General features: G+C 47.4%; 1 protein-coding gene across 3 annotated transcripts in view; it reads right to left on the bottom strand.

Annotated features, from left to right (window-relative positions):
* The window catches only part of NKAIN4 (sodium/potassium transporting ATPase interacting 4), a 49566-nt gene extending 37583 nt beyond the window's left edge, over nt 1-11983 (bottom strand). The window contains exon 1 of one of the 3 annotated variants that reach the window (XR_010030075.1): nt 11853-11981. Coding sequence is in view for 2 of the 3 variants with exons in the window: in XM_063172508.1 (XP_063028578.1) it covers nt 11853-11906 (54 nt within the window). In the remaining variant the exon portion in view is untranslated. Of the gene's footprint in view, nt 1-11852 lie in introns of all 3 variants that reach the window. The other 2 variants (XM_063172508.1, XM_063172507.1) reach the window with 2 other exon arrangements.
* Nucleotides 11984-22168: the final 10185 nt, after the last annotated feature.

The following is a 22168-nucleotide window of genomic DNA, read 5'->3' as shown; positions in this document are numbered from 1 at the left end:
TTACCAAATCTCCCACTGGCACTGACAGCATTGACCACCTCACTTTTGGTGCTGCATGCCCTTTGTTTTCCCCTCAGCCCAAGTGGATGATGAAATGAGAGCCGTGACGTTCACTTTGATGGAGGGAGCTGCTGGCTCTCCAACAGGGTAAATAGGGATTCAGTGCCTTTTAAAAAGCATGATTTTTAAAGGAAAGCCCTTTTGAGTGAGGGCTAGAATGGGGTTATTTTCCACATGACCAAGCACCAAAAGGAAAGCAGCAGCCCAGTCCATGCTCTTATCACCCTCCCTGAGTCACCCACTGGATAGATTTGTCACAAGGTGAAATAAGAGCAAGTCCTCAATTTATTATCATTTTCTACTTGTCCTCCTTAATGCAGTTCCTGCCAGGATGAGTTTGCTGTGGGAAAGTGGAATGAAACCAGGCCTTTCAGTTTGCTGCTAAATGGGACTGGGGGGAGGAGGCTTCAGGGGGGAGGGAAAATCTTCCTCATTAGAAAGGGAAAATGTGCAACGCAGAGTTTTCATCAGATGCTGCCCAGCCTCCCAATTAGGGTGGTTGGGACAAACAGTGGTGTTATTATATGTAACTGTTTATCCAGTGCCACTCAGCCATTGTTTATTTCATGAGCATAATTTATCTCCTCCGTTGTGCTACCCAATTTGTTTGCACTTTCAGTCCACTCGAGTGTCTCTCTTTCATTGTACACATCTTTTGGCCTCCCACCAACCAACTCTCCAAGTTTCCAGGAGTGTCACACAATGGCCAGGCCCCTCCTGTGCTTCATTTTTCGCATGACATTTTTGTCCCCTTATTTCTGCGCTGCCCCTGCCCCTCCCCTGCTGCAGACCCGCAGCTCCTCAATGGCTCATGATTTATTCAACAGCAAAGCTGAATTTCTCTTTTCCTTCTCTTTCTCCACTTTCCCCTCCTTTTGGAAGCAGAGGCTGGTCAATAGATGCCACTCTGGCAGCTCTGGAGAACAAAGTTCACTTGCAGCAAATCTTTGTGATCGTGTCTCCACAGGGCAGGAGTTTGGTGACCCTGAGGGGGCTGAGTCCCAACCAGCAGCTCACCCATGGGGCCCCCACAGCCTCCTGTGTCTCCTTCAGCCATGACAAGGGACAAAGACTTGTCCTCTATTAGTTTGTGACACCAAAGCTTCATCCACAGCTCTGCTTGGAGGTGTGAGATGATTCCTCGTCCCTGGAACAATGGCATCTTTGGTTTGCTCCTACTCCAAACTTCCCGAATTTTTCCCCCCCAAGTCCTCTGATCTTCCTGCTTCTGGGTCTGACTGCAAGGATTAGCTAAAATAGAAAAGTGCTAATCCCCATTATGGAAATTCAAATCCTTGCTGCTACATTAAGTAATTTCAGGGAGGTTTAATCTGGCAGGACTCGGAGGCGGCTCCAGACAGAGACAACACCACCTGTGAATCACCTCTTCCTCCAGCCTGGTGACACTGCAGCAGGAAGATGCATTTTCCTCCTCCTTGTAGCAGAACCCAATTTCTGATGGGTTCTGATGAGCTCTCAGCCCTGGCCTGTAGCTGAACCTGGGGTTTCCTGCTTCAGCATCCCCATTGAGTGTGCCAGGATTGGGATTCTGGGATTTCTGATAGAAAATCTGGACAGTATCTCAGCACCAAACCCTGGAGCTCCATCTGAAATGCCCTTTGTTTAGAGATTAGTGGCCAAAACTGGGAGTGAGGAACTTTCCATAGCCCAGGGAGGCTTCATGAGGAAAAAAAGTTGGCAGCCATGAAACCTGGGCTGCATCTCATGCAAGGAAAGCATCCTACAGGACCCTGCCCTGCCACCTCCTGTCACTGTGAGCTGCTCCAGAAATTCATCGTACTCGAAATGATTCACTCAAGTGTCCATTCAGTCCCAGTTCATGGATTGCAGAGCCTTTATTGCACACCCATATATTTAGCACTGGGATGGTTCTCAGCAGTTCTAACAGCCCTGTCATCTAAGGAATAGAACAAAGAGCCATTATTCATCACAAGGGAGACACAGTCTTTATTGTCTGGAGCCATGGCAGAGTTCTTCTATCACCCTCTCTATTCTTTCTCACTGTCACACAATTCAGCTTTAAGCTGTCTCAGTGGCAGCCCTGGAAGCCCAAATGTTTTGCAGTTTCTCCCAGAGAAGTGCCCAGATAATGTTGTGTTGGACTGACCACAGGAATGACCCCGAGCTTCCAGGAGCAGGAGGGGGAACCTTTCTAGAAAAGCTTGAGGTGGACATTCATCTCTGCTAGGTCAGGAGTAAAAGGCAGGCAGGGTTATTTAAAGACATGGGGAAGCACAGCTACAAGGAGAGATGGATGGATGTGAATTTTGGGCACTGATTACACCCACAATTTCTGGGTTTGGCCCTGGCTGATGGCAGAGCTGTGCTGGCTGTAGGACACACCAAGCTGTGCACATCACCTGTCCCAGCCTCCCTGCAGCCCTCCCAAACAGCCTCAGGGTTTTCTTGGTGGACCTGTGTCCAGCACACAGCTGGAGGAGCCAGCCTGGATCTCTGGATCTGGATACGTGGGGATTAATACCTTAGGACCTAAGCATGAACCACCCTCCATGCTTAGCATCTGCCTGACTTGCTCTGTGCCTCTGGGAAAAGCAGGCCAGATTTGGGGCTACAAAACCCCTTCAGGCCAGATTTGGGGCCACAAGACCCCCACAGGCCAGATTTGGGGCCACAAGACCCCCTCAGTGGTGCAGATGAGCCTATTAAATGCAAAAAAAGCAGCACCATTCAGAGAACCAACTACATCATGGTCTCCTCAGGCTTCAGGAGCATTTGAGGTTGTGCCTGGCTCAGCACAAGGCAGAACAAGGAGTAGAACCCTCTGAGAAGGTGCTGTGTGGGGGCTCTCACCAGCTGTTTGCAGTAAGGCAAATTCATCCTTCCCCTGGATGTCTCTGCTCAAAATAATGAGATGGGAAACTTGGAGACCCACAATTCTAAAAAGTGTCAGACATCTGAAAAAAAAACATTGCACTTTTCCAGCTTTTTAAGTTGTTTTAAGGTTAGCAGTCACATCTCCAAGCATCCAAGCTCACTTTTCTCCACATGCTCAGACAGCAAAGGGCACAAAACCGCCTGTGAACTCCCATCACACTTCTCCCAGCACCCGCTCTGCTCCCTGCTGAACAGGCAGCAATCTCCCAGGCTAATTAGCCAAACGGTATTCTGCACATATTTAGCATTTCTGAGTAATTAGGATAATCAGATTTCTCCCCTAATTCTGTACATCCACAGTATAAGCAGGTGTGCCGCCTTTCCCACATTGATACCACAGAAGAGTGTTTGCCTGCCAGAGGCAGGGGTGCCAGCAGCCTGGCAGAGCCCACCCCAATCTCCCACATGGTCACGGATTACCAGCAGCCATGGGGAATTGGGAACTGGCTTTGTGTTGGCTGAGCAACCAGAAATTCAGATATCCATGCAAGTTATCTAAATGCACAGTCCTCAAACCTGGCCAGAGATCCGATGTTCCCTGCACCATCCTCAGGGATTGGCTGCGGGAGGTGTTTTGTGATGCACTGAATGGCAGCAGGTGCTTCGCCCAGAACCTCTGAGGTGTTTTGGGTTCTGGGGAGGTTCTGGGAGTCTGCCCAACACTCAGGAGTCGGGTCTTGGTCATTCTCCATGAGATCTCATCAGCCCATGGGCCTGGTCCTTATCTCTGTGAAACTGTGAGCTGACAACCACTCATCTGTGTCTGTGTCACTTCCAAGGTCTCCTGAAATGAGTGACCTTAAATGAAGGCCCAAGATAGGCCAGGCCAGCTTTTCTTGTCCTGCTGAGGTTGGTCTTTGATTCAAGAGGAGATTTGCTTCCAGCCAGCTTCACTCAGTAATCCCTTCTCAGGGAAGCAGAAAAATTTTGTTTGGTTTTTTTTAAGTGCCCATGAATATATCCTGGTTCAAGGAGCATTCAGATGTGGTGCTTCCACAAAAGTGGGAGTTCTTAAAGGAGTATCAATGATCCAGCATCTCTCAAAGAAGGAAAGGTTGCTCCCAAGCCCCACAGCACAGAGTTACACCCTCCCAAGTATCTGGACCATGGCAGTATCTGCTGAGCTTCAGGTAGAGAAGAAGTTTGCTTGGAGACCTTAGAGTAGATCCCAGTGTACTCTCAACTCAAAGAAGTTTCTAACATGCAGGACAATGCTCTTGTTGCACTACTTTACAATAACATCCAAACTTCCTAAATATGAACAAACCTGAGCAAGGCTGAGGATCCTGGTTTTCTTGAGTTCTGAGCATTGGACTGAAAAAATGAAAGGTTAAAAAACAAAGGAAAGAGGGAAGAAAGCAGATATTTTGCTGGACAAAGAGAGCCTGGGGAGCAGGTGGGAAGCTGCCTGCAGGGCTGGCCAGGAGCTGAGAGGTGGCAAAGGAAGCTGGCACAGCAAGTCCTGACGTCTGCCCGCCTCGAGCAGGTGATGAAGACAAGCTGCTGCCTCAATTCCCACAGTATATTTTCATTAGGCCCAGGCAGATGGCAGCTGAGGTCACTGCTTCCACACCATCATCCTTTCAACCCAAAGGTGTCAGGGAATCTGACATCTCAATTACTAAACCTGGAGTCACCCAAGCAGCACCTGATGGATGATTGGGGAGAGGGGATCAGAAAAGCTGCGCTCCTGATTTCCATGAATTCTCACCTTTGAGAGAAAATCTGGGACGTGCACTTCCCTGATAAACAACATATTTGTGTCCAATGTTCTGACACAAAAGCAGCTGTGCTAAGAATGAGCCACGGACACCAGGAAAATGGCAATTAAGCCCTTGTGGAAAACAGACCAAAAAGCACCCCTTGGAAAAGACATTGGATGTTAATGAGCTACAGCAAAGTCAAGGGAGGAGATATTGATCTTGCCCCAGCAGAGATCTGCTGCTCGCTCCTCCATAGCCGGTGAAGCCTCAGAACACAGAGCAAAATAAAACTTCTGTTCTTCACAAGGACTCTCAGACGTGGGGCCAGGGCTTAGCTAAGGCAGGAGGAGCCAGAGCAACACCACCATTGACTTTTCTGTGCTCAAGGTGAGACACAGTTCTGACAAACTGGTGAGAAGCAGCAGCTCTGCTGAAGCATCATCTCAGAGATTTCTGCCAAATACTTCACTCATTTCAGTTCTTCTCCTCCCTGTTATTACCACCTACTCTCCTATTATTACTTTACTACTACTGATTCTCAACTTTTTACTCCTGTTAATCCATACTTTTGTAATCCCTACAATTATCCCCGCCAAGAAGAAGATTAAATAAGATTCTGACTCTTACCATAGATCAATAAGCGAAAAAAGCAGAAGTTGTTTATTCCTAGTCTGAAATCTCATGAACTTTAAGGTAATATTATGACTCTGGAATGATTACAAAATATCTCAGATTCCAATTTCCACAGGGCGTTTATTCATTGAGTTTCCTTCTGCAACAAAAATACCCCAAACCACTGTGAGCAGATGAGTCACTGCAGCAAAGCACCACCCTGAGCAACACCCAAACCTGCGCTTTCCCCTTGAGGATTTTTCTCCTTAAATCCCACCATGAGCTGGGTTTGGGGGAGACATGATGATGTCAGAAATATTTAAAAGGTGAAAACATCCAGGGTGCACAACACCAATGGAAAAAAACAACAAACAACCAACTTCTTTTTGGGGAGACTTTTCAGCTGTTTTCAGAAGCGTTTTCAAGCTTCTGTAAAAGTTCAAAATATTTGGGGTTTGGCACAATGAACACCCCCATCATTTTCAGCAAATGTTGCTAAATGCCAGGGTATTTTCTTCCTTTTTTGTCCAGAAATGTCATTTTTTCCCTCCTCATGTTCTTTAGACAGGGAAGAGGTGAAGAATGTGCTGCTTTGGAGACAAAAGTTTCCACTTGGTTAAAAACTCTCTCTCTACCAAACTGAAATACAGAGACACAACCTGTGCAGTTGGCTGTGCTCATCACATGTACTGTGGGAGAAGTGGGAAAAAGGGAACATTAAATCACAAATTATCCCTGGTTTTGGAGGGTGTTTTCACAAGAAAGAAAGGTTCAGTTCTACTGACCTCAGACCCAACGTTTTGTTAATGGGAAAGGCAATGCTACAGCTGGGGCACTTGCTGGTCACTGGATAATCTGCATTTTCTTGAGTGCTCATAAAGCAATGGGTTAGTCCAGGGTTTTCCTGGAGGAAAAGAGATCACAATCTGGCCTTTGTTATCCAGTTTGTTCTCCAAGAGTTCATACTTGAGGGCCCCTGGAGCGGATTCTTGGAAAAGCTCCACTTTGCGCCCCAGCCAAAATGATCTGAGTTTCCATATATTATTAGCACACAATGGAGCAACGTCAGCTCCCTTAACCCCACACCAGCCAGAGGGAGAGGGTCCCCATCAGGGAAAACCAGATCCTTTTCTTCTACTGAGAGGAAAAGGGGAAGCCAAAGGAGCAGAGAGCAACCGGGAAAAATCAGAGCGGTCAACAAAGTCACTGTGTCAGCCAAAATAAAACCCCAGTTCTCCAAGGAGAGTTGACTTCAACACCACCCTGCCCTCAGCTGCTTTTTTGGCTTGGCTTTGGCCAAATTTCATTGCTGGTCTGAGTGGGTTTGGTTAGAGGACACAGTTCCTGTGAGTCATCTGCAATCTCCAGCACCACCATAGGAAAGGAGGATGTGGGGAGCCAGGAGACCTGGGCACGTCTGAAACACAGACCCCAAACTGCTCCTCCCTTGTTTGTCCCTTGGGCTCCAGGGTACTGACTCCAGCTGCTCAGGAAAAACAGGCGGAAAAAAAGAAAAATCTCATGCAAAAATTCAACTTTTTGTAAGAAAAGCTCCACCACTCCAAAATTAAAAATGTTTGCCAGCACAGCAAACATTTGCCAGCACATTTTTGACTTTTCGCCAAAATATTCTGGCCAAAACTTGGGAGAAAAAGTCAGGATTGTCTATGGAAAGCAGATACTTCTCATGAAAATATTCATTTAGTCAAATCCCCAGGTTTCTACTGAAAGTCAGCTTCAGTGGAAAATGCTGACGAGCTCTATTATTGGCACAGCTTTAATTTTCCTTTGTCTGGAACAGACACGGAGAAGACAGCATCTGTCAAACGCAGCCTTTAGTCTTACGTTATTATTTAGCCTGGAATATTGTTCAAGGACTTCAGGATAGGCTTGAGCCATCACAGAGCTGGGTGCTGGGCACATCCACCAAAGATGGCCCTTTCCCTGGAGGGATGGTTAGGATTTAAGCACAAGCCATGGAGAAGAAGATAAGCAGCTGGGGAGAGCACAAGGTAATTTTGGAGGGGTCCTGAGCAGCGTGATGAGCCAAGGGATGCTGTGCTTCCCCTTGCACCTGCTCTTCCCCCCAAGGCTTTGTGCTCAGCCACATGGCAGCTGTGCAGGCTCACAGCTCCCTCAGGGCAGCCCGACTCTGCCCTGGCTCCAGAGGCAGCTGCAGAGGAGGGGAGAGACAAGCCCTGCTCTCCTCTCCCAGCCTCCAGCCCAGATGATCCCTGGGGTGGAGAGGAGAAAGCCAAGCAAGTGATTTCTATAGCTCCCAGACACTGCAGTCCTGTCTCCTCCTCACCCTGGAGAGGGCCATGCTCTGCCACCCTCCCCACTGCAGCCCACGTGTGCTGAGGGATCAAGTCAGAAAATCGGGATCACAGAACCCAGGTTTGGGCTGGAAGGGACCTTAGATCATCTCACTGCCACCCCCTGCCAGGGCAGGGACACCTTCCACTGACCCAGGCTGCTCCAAGCTCCATCCAGCCCGGCCTGGGGCACTGCCAGGGATGGGGCAGCCACAGCTTCTCAGGGGCTCTCTACTCTCAAAGGAGAGAATTTCTTCCCAAAACCCAATCTAAACGTACTCTCTTTCAATTTATAGCTATTCCCCCTTGTCCTATTACCATGTACCCTTGTAAAAAATCCCATTATTCCAACTATTTTAAATCACACTACATTTGTGCCCAGATCCAGCCTTTCCAGGGCATCCCACTGTCAGTCTGCCATACTCCCCTTCTGCCCTCACTCCTCACGTGCCCTGAGTCATTTTATGCCTCAATCAAACCAATACAACCACTTCAAGAGAGTAGTTAGAGAAGGATCTGTGCTGGTTTCAAACAGCTTCCAGAACTGGTCACCCTCTTCTGTAAGAGATTAAAAAGGAGTCACTAAGAAAGGATCGAGGCAGAAAATAAATAAATAAATAAATGTATATAGTTACTTTTGGTTAGCTGGTTGTGCAGTCCCGTCCCAGGGCGCCTTGTTCTGTGCTCATTTGAAGTATTAGTCACTTTTTCCATTAGAAGCTGTTATTCTAGGGGGATTTATAATGTATCTGTAAAATTGTCTCCAGGCTTTGCCTGGCATCTGAGCTCTCAATCCATGGACAGAATGTAAAGAAACTACAGTTGTTTGATTTATAGGGACAGGGCACAGGGAGCCAGGGAATTTTTCCATGCTCAGTGGAAATAAATTCACACAGTGCCTCCGGTACACAGGCAGTTACTGCTCCAGAAAATTCACCAGTTGGGTGCAATCTCACACTGGCCGAGAGGAAAGCAGCAAATCAATGATTATTTCATATCTCCCTGCCTCAGACCCAGCCCTGGTCTGTGGCTCCCCACCAGGACCCACCCAGCCCACTGGTGGGTGTGACAGCCTCATTCCACTCGGGGTCGGAAATCCTGCCCTTGGCAAACCCTTTTCAATTCTAATTCCAACACAGGGCATTTCTTAACCCACCACACAGGCTCCCTGACAGAGAACCTCATGATTTTTTCCTGGGGCAGCCTATGGCTCATTTAAACTTTGCTCTTGTTTCTTAATAAGCATCTGCCCAAAGGTTGGGAGGGATGGGGAAGGGCTGGTGGTTTGCTGTAAGTGACAACAGCCCCTGGATGGCAGAGATGTTTGGGCAAAGTGAGAATGGGGAGGGGGCAACCCCTTTGGGAATCACAAACCCTGGAAAAACACCCCAACACTTTGTTGATGGTCATCCTCTGTGCCATCCATGGCTGAGGAGAAGCTGTTTTGCAGGGTAGCCCTGACCTGGGCCAACTTTCACCCAAACTGCTGCAGGAGGTAGGACTGGACTGGGAAAAAGGGAAGGATTAGGGACAGGGATGCACACCAGGACAGAGGGAGGGAGAGCCAGAACCTTCTTGCAGCTTCCCTGCAGCACCGCTCAGCAAAGCACCGAGCCTAGCGTGGACGCTTCAAGGAAACAATAATCTAAAATTGGAGCACGGCAAATTATTTATTCAAACTACAGCCTTCCCTCCCCCCTTGATTAGCAAACCGCTGGGGAGTCAGCCCTGATTTTCCTCAGACAGATGCAAACGCTCTCCTCTCTCCCTGTGCCACGGCTCAGCCCGTGGGGGGCTGAGGAGCTCGTTGGTATTCGCATTGTGTAGCAGCTCCTTCAATTCACACGTTGTTCTGCTCTCCGGCTGGAGAACAAACTTTTTCTTTGGGAGCACACACTGCAAATGATGAATTTGTTTGTTTTCTGCCTTTTTTTTTTTTCCTTTCCCAGGGAAACATTTATACTGCAGTGTGCAAACACTTCCCCGCACGCTCACTCAACTATTTGCACCTAATAATAAAACAATTCATATGAAGCATTGCAACTCAGAGTGCCTGAGTCGAGTTTTTTGGGGGGTTGTTCATGTTTCCATCCATCATTTATATAAAGAGCCCTGTGAAGCTTTGAGGAACAGACACCAGAGCATGTAACACATCTCAGGGGTGTGCTGCAGAACTGAAGTGGGAGATCCCAGCACTGAAATCCTCTCCCCACTTGACTCAGAGGCAAAATGTCCACACAAGAGCCAGAATTTCACCCCTGGGACTCCAGCAGTGGGAGACCCAGAGCTTGGCAACAAACAGGGAAGGCTGTGAAGGGTTCAAAGTATCAAATGAGGCTGAGCAGAGACATGAGATGAACAAAGGAAGTTCACGTCATTATAATTTATTGATGATCTCGGCCTGATTGCTTCAGTGTTTTGTCTTAGCAGAGCCCACCCCGGGCAGCAGCGAGCCCTGCGCGTCACTTGGCCGTGCGGATGTGGAAGTGATGTGATGATTTACAGACAAAGTTTGCTCAATTAAATAAGAACATAAATAACAAAGCACCACGCTGGATCTCACCCTCACCCAAGCTCTTGCTGGGAACTGGCCAGGATCTCCTGACCTCATCCCCCACCAGAGCACAGCTCCAGAAATTCCCTCACCATAGTTCACATTTTTCCAGCTCTACCAATTCACCCAGCAAGTGCCATGGGAAATCGCTACGGCTTGAGGCATCCAAACTTGCTTAAGAATGAGCCAAACTGATTCTTTTCTTCAAGGAGGAGGGTCTTAAGGAAAATAAAATGCTGGGGGTTCTTTGTCCCCGTATCTTGGATACAAGAAAACTCCCACGCTTGTCAGAAATCAGAACAGCACCAGCAGTTCATGGCTTTTTCTTTTTCTCATTCCCTCCCTTTCTTTTCCCCCCAGTGTGTGAGTGTGTGCTTAGAGCAGGATGACACAGTGATGGGTTTAAGAGACAGTGAGTGCTGAGACACCAATTTCTAATGTAATACAGGGTGCAGCTTCTTCCTTGTGTCATCACGGGTGAAAAATCAAAAGAAATAATCCAGGAGACTAAACACACTCCCCAGCCATTCAACTCACTCATAAATATGCTGAGCAAGATGCTTTGTGCAAGAAAACCCCATCGCTTCTATTCTGTATTTTGTTCAATGATGAGTCAAATCCTCCAACACTCGTCTTCCAACTGTGCCAGTCTGGGTTCACAGGGGTGCATTCCCACCCTGTTTCCTTGCAATTTTAGGCTGTTGGGTATCATTTCCAAACTAGCAGGTTCCCAGTTTTCCTCTCCCACCTTCAGTCCTGGGTCTGCTCCCTGACTCTATGCAGGAAAAGAAATGTTGTCACAGCACCCAACTCCAAAACAAAGAGTTTTAGCTAAACTCACCCCTTGGCACCAGCAAACTATTCAAAAGAACTTCACAGGAAGCCTGCCCTTTCCTGCGCGCTGCTAACGCTCCAAAATAAAGCAAATTTGGGACACGGCAATGAAATTAAGCCCCCTAGATGCTGTCATTTCCTTTTTAAGGCTGGAGGAGCCCTGGAGCCCATTAGCTATTGACAAGAAGGGGACCCTCCGGACCCAGGCTGGATGCGCAGATACTCAGGGAACAACCAGACCTTTGTTTATCATCTATGCAGATGTCATAAGGACCAGGAACCCGCACCCGCCAAGGACCGACCCGTGCCCACCACGGACCGCGCTCTCCGCACACTGAGAAGTTTATTCCTACATAAATACATTCGTAATAATAGGCACATTCTATCCAAAACCTCCACTTCATCCCGAGGAGGTTTGAAATAATTCCTTCCGAGCCAGCACAAACCCCAGCAGGAGCGACCAGGGTGGGATGCGGGTGGACCTCTCCATGAAAGAGGCTGAAGGTACCGGTGGGTTTGTGCACGTACCAAGTTTGGTTTGGTTTGCAACACCGCCACCGAGCCGCCGGGACTCCTCTCTAATAGTAATTTACTTATTTTTTTCAGTTGTATTTTATAAGCACAAAGTTATTAATTGAAAACTACTTTTTCCTCCCCTTTTTTTGAGTTTTAAGCACGGGTAAATCCTCCCCAGCGTCCCCGGAGCGCAGCCCACATCCCTCCACCTTGCTGCTCCGAGCCGAAGTTGCGGAGGAGCGCAGCCCTGCCCGGGGCAGCGGGCACCGAGGCGCTTTTGTCCCGGCGAGCCGAACCCGCAGGTCCCGCCGGCTCCCCGCGATGCCGAGCGGCTCCACTCACCAGCTGCAAAGTGCAGAGGAAGATGAGGGTGCAGCGGCCGGTGCAGCATCCCATGGTCCCCGAGCAGCGGGGGCAGCGCGGGGGCAGCCCGGTGCCCGCGGCCCCGCCGCCGCCCTGGGGCTCCGCTCCGTTCCGCGGCCGCGGAGGTCGCTCGGTGCCGCTCGCTCGGTGCCGGCTGCCGGAGCCCCTCCGGGAGCCGGGGAGGAGGCGAGCGGGGCCACAGCTTAAAAGGGCAACGCTCCGGCGGCGCTGCCGTCCCGCAGGCTGGGCGGGCTGGCGGGGCGGGGGCTGCCGCCAGCGCCGGGATGCGCCCCCCGGGCCCCCGCAGGCGCGCTGGGATGCTCCGGCCCCGGGCCCGGCCCTCCCCCGGGAGGCGGGGGCAGCTCCGATTCCCCGGTCAGGGCAGCCTCGCCTTTTCCTCCCGGCCGGACGCGGGAGTGACCGGTCCGTGCTGGGGCACAGCGCTGTGCTGGCCAGGTGTGCGCGCAGGACGCGCGGTCTGTGGAGATCCACTCCTCTTTCCACCCCGTGCAGGTGCTGGCATGTTCACCCTGGACATTGTGAAGCCCCAAACTAACCTAAAACGCAGTGGTTTGTCAGAGAGGATGTACATGGAAAACAAATTCCTAAAGGGCGATAAGACACGGGATTCTTTAAAATTCATGTTTATGGGTATTTTACAGTGTACTCAGGCTTGAGAAGGAAGCCCAGCTGACTGGGAGCAGAGGGATGTAGGAGAGCATCGCTCTACTTCCAAAAGTGCTTCAATCTGAGCACCTTGTATGCACCACTCGCTGTACCTTGTAGATGTAGAAAAGCAAGTCAGTCGACGTAAATTGTGAACAGAACAGCAAACCCACAAGCACAGAACCACCTCCTTTATGTGCCCGAGTCCTCCCTACTGCCTCCCCTGCCAAAGGAGAAGCAGGATCCAGAAGGCAAGAAGAAGAAGCAGGATCCAGCCCACCCTGTGCACGCACTTCACTTGTGGCCGGCCTGAGGAGCAGGTCACACACCACACACTGTGACTGGGACAGACTTGCTGCTAAGCTCAGCACAACACGATAAGAAGCTTTGGGAGAGCCTCATCTGGTGACAAGGTCGTCTCTTGGCAATCTCCGGTGGCCCCAACGTCTGCACAACAGTTTGTTCTGTCGCCTCTGGCTGTCCCTTCTTCCTCTGAAGAGAGTCAGGGTTTCATTTCTGCCTCCCAAGCAGGGTGTGACTCCCCAGCAGCAGTGATCAGCTCCACTTTCATTTTAAATAAGCACAGCCCGCTGCTCCTTGCAGTGGGGTGAGAAGGAGGTGGCAGCTGAAATCATTGCAGCTCTGTCATTTCACTCAAGGAAAGCACTGTCTGCCTCTATCCAAAGGAAGCAGGATTGGTCTTCAAGTGCTTGGAATGTTTAAAACCTTATATCAACAACATTATTGTTATTCACGTCAGCCACAGGGAGAAACAGAACAACCGAACAAACCAAGTCTGAATACCTGAGATTAGAAGGCAGACTCTGAATTGATCACAAATCCTTCTGGTTTTAAATGGTAAAATATATTGATTATCTGACCTGTGCACTGTGCATAACCAAGGCATCAATTAATGCAGTCAGGTACAATAAAACATATTTTATTATAAGTGAAAGGAAAACACCCAGAGAAGAAACACCCAAAGAAGAAAAAACCAATTTATTTCACCCAGAAAACTGTGGACTGAGGAAGCCTTGGCAGTATTAATATTCCCCAGAAGGTGGGATTTTGAATGGAAAAGGCAATGGAGCAAAGATCAGTTTATTTTTTCATGAATGCAGATAAAACGTTCCTTACAAACTGCACAGGGAGGTCTCACTCTGCATTGTAGGGTCAGACAACTGACATCAGAATTAGAACAGGAGCTCAAGTTGGCCAAAAGCAGCCTGGGGTTAGGCTGGACTTGTTACATGCTCTGGAAACTGCTGGGAACAGCAGGGGAAAGCTGGGATGCAGCCACGCAGGTTAGAACCTGGCTTTTGTGCCAATTCTTAAGGTTTTCTGCATCTCTTGTTCCACCTCCTGCTTCTAAAAACCTCCTGTAGGCATTGCTATTTTCCAGCTCAGTTGTAGTGCAAAGGAGACACAGTGTGAAACAGCAAAAGGTATTGCTGCTGAAGGGCTAAGCTTGACAGAAATAGGATTTTTTCCACCTGCATTTTTATCTTGATAAGCTGTGCAGAAAGCAAGCATGGCTTGGCTAGGATTCCACATGCATGTGAAGGAAAACACAGATTTTGCTGAGTTTTTTAATAAGGGTGAGGCCACAGCAATAACCCAAAATGTATTTCAAAGAGGGACTTAAAACTCCCAGAGCCTAATATTATAATCTTCATTCATATGATTTCTTACCTGTGTATCTGACCATCTGAATTCCTGCACGAGTGCTGCAGGACTACACATCTACCTTGAAAGTTTAATTCATAAAACCAACTACAACTTTAATTTAGCAGAGAAAGAAAGAAAATAAAAATTGCTCAGTATCCTGAATATTTTATTTCCTGAAGTATAAACTCACCCTCAGCTTTCAATGGATGAAATGTTGCTTTCAAGAGTCCATTCTGAATGTTAAGAAGGATTTCTCCTGATTAAGAGGTTCTGGATGGGGTGTGAGTGATTCTTAGCAGAGATATTGGTGTACAGGGATATGTGTACACAGGGCAATCACAGGCAGCTGCATCCCTCACCATCTGGAGAGGACCAAGGACAAAGAATTGGTCAAGCAGTCATTACTGCAACCCCCTCCAAAATCCCAGGCCACAGGGATGTTTAAGAGATCCTGGTTGTTTCTTTTATCCTCCTTTAATTCCTGAGGATGTGCCTGTATTTTAAGAATCTGATGCACATCCTGACTTAATGGAGGAAATGGAATCCTTCCATGGGATGAGAAACATCCTCAGGTTCAAATGATGCTCCAAAGGTTGAATGTCTCTGCTCTTAGACAGGATTTGAATCAGGAACCTCTTCTCATCCAAATGTACTGTTGCATGGATCCAGCTGCATTGCCAGGGGTGATTAACCTTAGATAGTGGGACCTTGTTATCACCTGTCTGATTACGTTTAAATTTCTGGGAGAAATCACTGGTTTACTTTAGAAGAGAAATGAGAAACAAAGTTAGCACACTTGAAACAAAGCAGCAGCACCTTACCACAGCTTGTTATCTCTAATTCCTGCAGCCTCCTCACTCTGACAGATCAAGAAGAGCAGTAGAGGCTAAAAGTATTAGCTGGGGACATGTCTCTTCACAGCCAAAGCCTGTAATTGTCACAGCTGCTGAAGGCTGGAGGGGCTCTTACATCCCATAGTACCATGGGGTGCATTATTCCACTCAGTTCATTTCCATCCACCTCCTCTCCATTTTAATGACATCAGCTGGGTCACGGTGCCTTTGCAGATGTCTGATCAAACACAGAGGTGTCAGAGTGTTCCAACCTTTCCATCCACACCCCAAAGGCAAAGCCTGCCTGGCCCAGAGCTAATCAGCCAGCCCACTCCCCTGCTCCAGGGCACACAGCAGCCTTCCCAAGGGGGAATGTCACATCCTATTTCTGTGTCACAAGTAGAAGTAAGCCCTACTGCCAGTGGCCTGAGGGATGGCAGCTCAGCACTGCACACAGCAGGATTTCCTGCAGACACATCCAAAATGATCACTGGCAAGTCTGCACATGCAAGGTGGGTGAGCTGTGAAGTTTCCTGCCACAGGACACTGTGGAAGTTTAAAATGTACAATTGAATTAGGATAAGTCATCTTCCTGCATGGAGATGATGGGAGAAGGAAAGGGCTCTCTCCCATCTCCTCAAGACTAATGTTGGATGCAGAGAGAGGATCTAACTACTGGTGACTCAAGGTTGCCTTCAGTCACCTTGGGCAGCCAGCTCTGGCTGTAAAAACTGGACTCTGTGATGTGTCCCACGTGTCTTATTGAAGACTTTCATCATAGAGAAAGATTACTGAACCAACTAGAAAGAGAATATGAAAAAAAAGACAAGAACTCTTGACCTTCTAATTTTAAACTTGTAATTTTTCAAACCTGCCATTACCCTGGCTAATAACTGCTGCTCTGGGACTGAAGCCAAGACTATCATGGAAGAAGACCCAAGAGAGGTGGCAATAGCCCAGACATGTCCTTCTTCTCTCCAGAGGGACCAGAGAGGCAGAGCAGCCCAAACTGAGCAGCACCACAGTGGCACAACCTCAGCAGGTCATGGCACACTGATCTTCCCTTCCTTTTGCAGTCTGGAGAATTAATTGCTGAGGAAAACAGTCTGGTGACAGCAAAGCACAATGTTTCAGAAATTGTTCTCATCACTGCACAAGAAAGGAAAAATTCTCAATGATTTTTACGCTTTGAAATGGTTTCCCTGCAGCCCAGGGCGATCTGTAAAATTCATCAGAACTGGTGTGTGAAATCTGTCATTTTCTCTCTGATCCCTGTGAAGTCTCCAACACTGGGGGGAGGCAGCCCTAATCAGGGCTTTTCGGCATTTTTACACCACCATCCTCTGCACTTCACATTTGTAATTCTCTAATATTAACTTGCTGGGCTGCACAACCAATTCTCATCACTCTTTGATGAGCAGGTGGAGGATGGCAGAGGTAGATGCAGATTCACCAAAGTTCTCTGATATATCAGAGTAACATCAAGGGGAATAATTTGTCCATATCTGGCTGATGCAGCTGTCCTGTTTGTGAGTTCAAGGCCTGTATGAAGGAAACCTGACTGGTTCAAACACATCAGCAGCACCCATTTGGAGTCAAGGTTCAAATCCACACCTTTATAGCTTTGCTAATGTGGTAATTCTGCCATAACATCCCACAAACAGCCTCTCACAGCCTTCTTTGCTCTATTTCTCCATGGCTATAAAGGAAAAACATTGATACAGATACAACCTGGAGGCTGCCAGCATGTTTGTTAGTCTGAGAGGGTGCCTTGTGCCACAGACCACCTCACCCAAGCAGCAGCACTGAAAATCCTCCCTCATCCACTGAAATCCCTCACCTGTCTTATTGGTCTGGACACCAAAAACATGTAACAACTACTGAGCTTGAGAAAGGCTGCTCAAACTAGTGCTGTAGTAGCTGTGGGGATGGCACGGGCAGGGATAGGACCCAGGGAACAGCATGGAGTTGTGTTAGGAGAGGTTTAGGTTGGATATTTGGAACAGATACTGCCCAAGGGGGTGGCTAGGCATTGGAACAGCTCTCCAGGGAAGTGGTCTTGCCTCCCAGACTGGCATGTTTGGGAATGCACGGAATGTTTGGACAATGCTCTCAGGCACATGAAGGAATTGTTCTGTGCAGGGCCAGGAGCTTGATGGACCCTTACACCTTCCCACCTATGATATTCTGTGATTTTATGTCAGCATTCCTGACAAAACAGGCACAGCCTGGAGCAGAGAGGAGGCAGTGCCTGAAGGGTTAAACCCTGCAGGAGAAGCACAGCTGACACCCCAGCACCTCAGCCATGCAATCCGAGTAGCTGGCATGACTGCAGCCACATTTCCAGCCGCAGTTTCACTAGGCACTGTGACCAAGGAGTAATTCAATGCAGCTGCCAAGGTCCCTGGGTATTGATACCAAGTGATTATTCAAGGTTTCCATGCAACAGTTGCATTTCTCAAATGATATGACAAAAAAGAGAGCCTGAAGGGTGAGGGCAGTCTCCGGTTTCGGGCACTGGCTTAGGGCGCTCTCATTTAGACAAGCTGCTTCCCCATTTGCTTAGGAATCATTTCTTCCTCTCAAATGATTACAAACTTCCCCCAGCCAATTTAACAAGTCTCAAGTGATGTGATGGAGAAGAAATCAATAACAAGTTTCTTTTAGCATGTCTCTTGAAGGACATCTGCAGCAGTGTGGGTGTGCAGTGTCAGGAGTCCTGCCCCGAGGAGGGATGGAACATGCGGCCAAAGATCTTCCAACACATACACACACAAACCCAGCTATTTTTCTGCTGTGTTTTCAGTGATATTCTCTCCAATCCCAGCCAGGGAGAGCTAATGCTTATTAAGAAGTCAGCAGTGTCAGGTGCCACCAGGCTGAGGGAGCATTTTTTACACACATTTACTTGAGAAAGACTTAATTACCTTGGAAATAAGCCACTTGAACCAGCCTCCCAGAGTTCATTCTGAATATCCACAGAGTAGATTCAAGCAGCACTTCCAGGCTTTTTCCCTCTCCTGGACTAAACTGGCCACTTTGACAGCTTTGATTGACAGTGCTACAAACTGTGATGTGACACACATGGATGTGACATAAACACAAAGTTAAGGCTGCATGGAGTAACAGCTGCTTTTAAAAGAAACGGTTTTGCTTTTCTGTTTGCTGTTCTTATATCAGAGTAAAGCTTCCTGTGGTCTCATGTAAAAGCCTTCCAAGTTTTGTTCAGTTTTTGAAATGAAAAAAATGTGCACAGGGAGAAGAACTGATGGGGGTTTTAAATACAAGCATTTGCTTAAGTTTTGTTTCAGCTCCAGCTCTGAGGTGGAAAAATATAATGAAAGGATGCCTGAATGACCTGATGGGTAGCAGAAATACACACATTAAAATGCCCTCCCAGCTGTGTGGGGGAGTGGGCACAGGGAGCTCAATCAGAAGTGAATTCCCTATAAATATGCAGAGGAAGGATGGGGGCTGATTGCTGTCCTGATCTTGTTTGTGCTTTGAAGAGCTGGACATGAAATTCAGTGCTGGAGCCTGTGGTGTGTGGTCATGGCATAGGCAGGACTGTGATTTAGCTGTAGGACTAAAGCCCTGCCTAAACTCTGGCTTCTGGTGCCTGACCTGAGCAGGGCTGTGCTGGTCATTAGATGGAGTTACTCATTTGTGTCAGTGTCAAGTAACTGAGGAAATGTATCAGAAAACACTGGTTTCTCAGCTGAAAAGGAAGCAAAACATTAATGTTCCCTTGTACAAGGAAAGGGAAGAGACTGTTTTATTAAGTGCGTGTGACATTTCTGTAGCTTAATGGCAATATTCATTGTAGCTGGCTAGGTTTGCTAGACTGTGGCTGCCAAATGCCATGAGTATCAATAACCCCGAGTGCTATGATTAATAAAAATAAACCTTATTCATTCAGCATAATAAATAATAATATAAAAACAAACATTTAATAACAACTGGTGTTTCATCCCGTGGCAGAAAATATGTCACGTACAATTTTTCTAGTATGTTTTTGTGTAATATAATGTTAGTAGGAATCTTCTGTTGAGATTTACAAAAATAAGACCCTCACCAAAGTCACTGAACTCTCAAGCCAGTGAAGTTGAAAAAGGTGAAGCCTTTGGTGGCTCAACCTGCAGTTCCCAGGGTGCTACTCAGAGCAGGCAACACAGAAGTACCAAAAAACCCTGCAGGAAAAGGGTGTTAGCACAGTCCTATCAGTTAACCAGACCTCTCCTGGTGCTAGAAGGGCTGAGTTTGGGGTGGCATTATTATTCACACAGTTCCAGACACAGCTCTGAGTTACAGACACACTTCTGTGTTACATCCACAGTTGTACTTTATTCACACAGTTCCATAAGTCACACCCAGTGACAATGCAGAACTCCAGTGGTGACATTTATCATGCAAACAGGCCCATTCCTCGCTCCTTGCTCCTCAGATTTATAAAGCAGATTTATCTAAGAAGGGATCTGCATTTCTTCTTGTTCCCCCTCAATTTAAGTGTTGTGACATCCTGATAAAGTGGCTCATCTCAGGTGTGTTGGGAGGGAAAAAGGCAATAAAAAATCACAGTTTCTCAGTCCATGACAAGTGCTGCTTCTAGTGAGGGTTGTAATTCAGCCCACACAGGCATCAGTAAACAAGTCCAAAAAGGCTTTTGCCTTTAATATTTGAAGCTCAGGCTGTCAGCTATTCTAGAAGAGAATTTTTCAGGTATTTTTGTGTGATTTAAACCGAGAGATAATGCCACTTCATTAATGTCAAGGATTTCAATATTTAATAACCAAAATCTAGTCTTATTAATAGATTAGAAAGGGTTTAGTAAATCTGTAAAACAGGAAAAAGTGAAAATGCATGCTCTTTGGTTTAAATCCTATTCCAGAGATTCTTTTTCCCCTAAGAAGTTTCAAAGCCATCATACAAAATCATTAATTTACCAGCAAAATTGCACACTGGGTAGCTTATCTTCGTAAGTTTCCACTTGCTGTTAGTCTTCTTCAGTGCAATTATGGTGAACTTATTCATGAACTCTCTGCAGAATTTGGCTCTAGCTGTTTTCTGTGCTCTCAAATCAGACTGACCTTTACATGTTTGCATATTGTCCTTTTGAAGCCAAGCAAAATGATTTCTATCTGGAAAATCTCAACATGGAAAACAGCTCAAGGATACTGTGCCTGCCTGGTATTATTTTATGCTGTAATTTGTTCCTTATCATCATGTTTCATATGTTCTTGACATTGGGCATAACAATTATAACAATGGCAATTGTGCTAAAAATATTTGTCATTTAGTTTCAAGCTAGAAACAGCTCATAAGCAGATAAAGGGAACAAGTAGGGAAGGCAAGGCTGGCTGCCTTTGCAAATGTTTTTGCTTGGCATTATCTATTATCTCAGAATAGACATTTGCCACACATTGCAGAGATGGGGAGAGAGCTACGCACCCATCCCAAATTCCAGGAACGGTGCAAACCAGACTTGCCAGGCAATGGCACGCATTTATTTGCTTGCTGAGAAAGACAAATGTTTGTGGCATCTTTTCATTCCTGCTGCACACCAGACAGCCCCATCCTGCAGCCCTCACGTAGAGTCTTTTCTACTCACTGTGTGTCTGGGGTTGAGGATGACTCCTGGTTCAGGCTGTGAGCACACACATTCACCCAGAACCACTGCAGAGCCAACACAAATCCCTGGATTATCTCCCAATTATATGGAAAAACAAAGATTAATATGCTCATTAGACCTTGTAACACAGCATTTGTGTAATGGGAACCTCATTACCTGTTGGTTCACGTTTACCAGAAAATGATGGTGCTTATGAGAAGAGATTACTTTCTTCTTAACTGGAAAAGCAAGTTATTTAAGCTGAGTTTGCTTTATATTTCATACCCCTTCCTCTGTCAGCCTTACACACGCACACTTAAGGGCCCATTATCTTCTCATTGATGTGAGGGCATTATGTGTGTAGCCACCATTAATGGTAATGAAAATGGCTCCTGTTAATCTCCCATGCGCTGATAGTCAGATAATAGCCTACTTATTAAGTACAGAGGCCAGACTAGGAGTTGCACTGAAATGAGCAGCGTATTGTCTCTGTGGGATTCAGATGTAAACACTAAATCATTGCTCTGTGCCTACAGCTGATGATTAAAAAGAAGTTATCAGTAGCATAAATGTGCTTGCCTGCCCTGTGTGTACAAGCACCACAAAGCAACTCTGGGTGCTCTTTCCTTTTGATCTACCCTCACCTTTGGGAGGATCTCTGGAGACAAAGTTCTAGCTGGAAGGGACACACAAGGATCATTGAGTCCAACCTGGACTTTTTGGTGCACAGGAAACCCCAAAATCCCACTCCGTGCATCCCTGAGAGCATTGCCTAAAAGCTCCTTGAGTTCTGGGAGCCTTGGGGCCGTGACCATTCCCTGGAGAGCCTGTTCAGCACCCAACCACCCTCTGGGGGTAGAACTTTTCGTAATACCCAACCTAAACCTCCTCTGACACAGTTTCAGCCATTCCCTTGTGTCCTGTCACTGGTCACCAGAGAGCAGAGATGCTCCTCCAGTTCCTTTCATGAGGAACACAAACCTCGATGTCTCCCCTCAGTCTCCTTCAGGCTGAACAACCCAAGGACCCTCAGCTGCTCATCTAATGGCTTTCCCTAGACCCTTCCTTATCCTTGTGTGCTCTTTGGGATGCTCCTTAGTAGCTTTAGCTCCTCCATATATTGATCGGGGTATGCCAAACCATCCCACAGCAGTGCAGGCAGAGCTGTATGTGAAGCTGGGGGAGGCCTGGGGGTCCAACCAGCCCATCCCCATCTGCTATTCCCAGCTTGGGAGCAACATGGGCTATCATCTGAAAACCCTGCTTTGCTCACATCCATAGCTGTGTGAGGAAAAAACACGTAATTCCACATAAAGTCTCCCCTCAGCGACCCCGGGGGTCGATATTGCAGCCTGGAACAGCACGGAGAGCAGCGCGCCCGCAAAATTGGCTGTAAATCTTTATTTCAGCTTTGCCCGGTGGAAACAAATCCCTTAAAATCCCTTAAACTTCTCTCTGGAGCACGGGAGTTGGACAGAACCGAATGTTTTGGGCGCTCCGGGCCCGGACCGGCCCGCAGC

This window comes from Melospiza melodia, chromosome 19 (genome assembly GCF_035770615.1).
Source record: "Melospiza melodia melodia isolate bMelMel2 chromosome 19, bMelMel2.pri, whole genome shotgun sequence".
Classification (NCBI taxonomy): domain Eukaryota; kingdom Metazoa; phylum Chordata; class Aves; order Passeriformes; family Passerellidae; genus Melospiza; species Melospiza melodia.
This window is presented reverse-complemented; position numbering and strand designations above follow the sequence as displayed.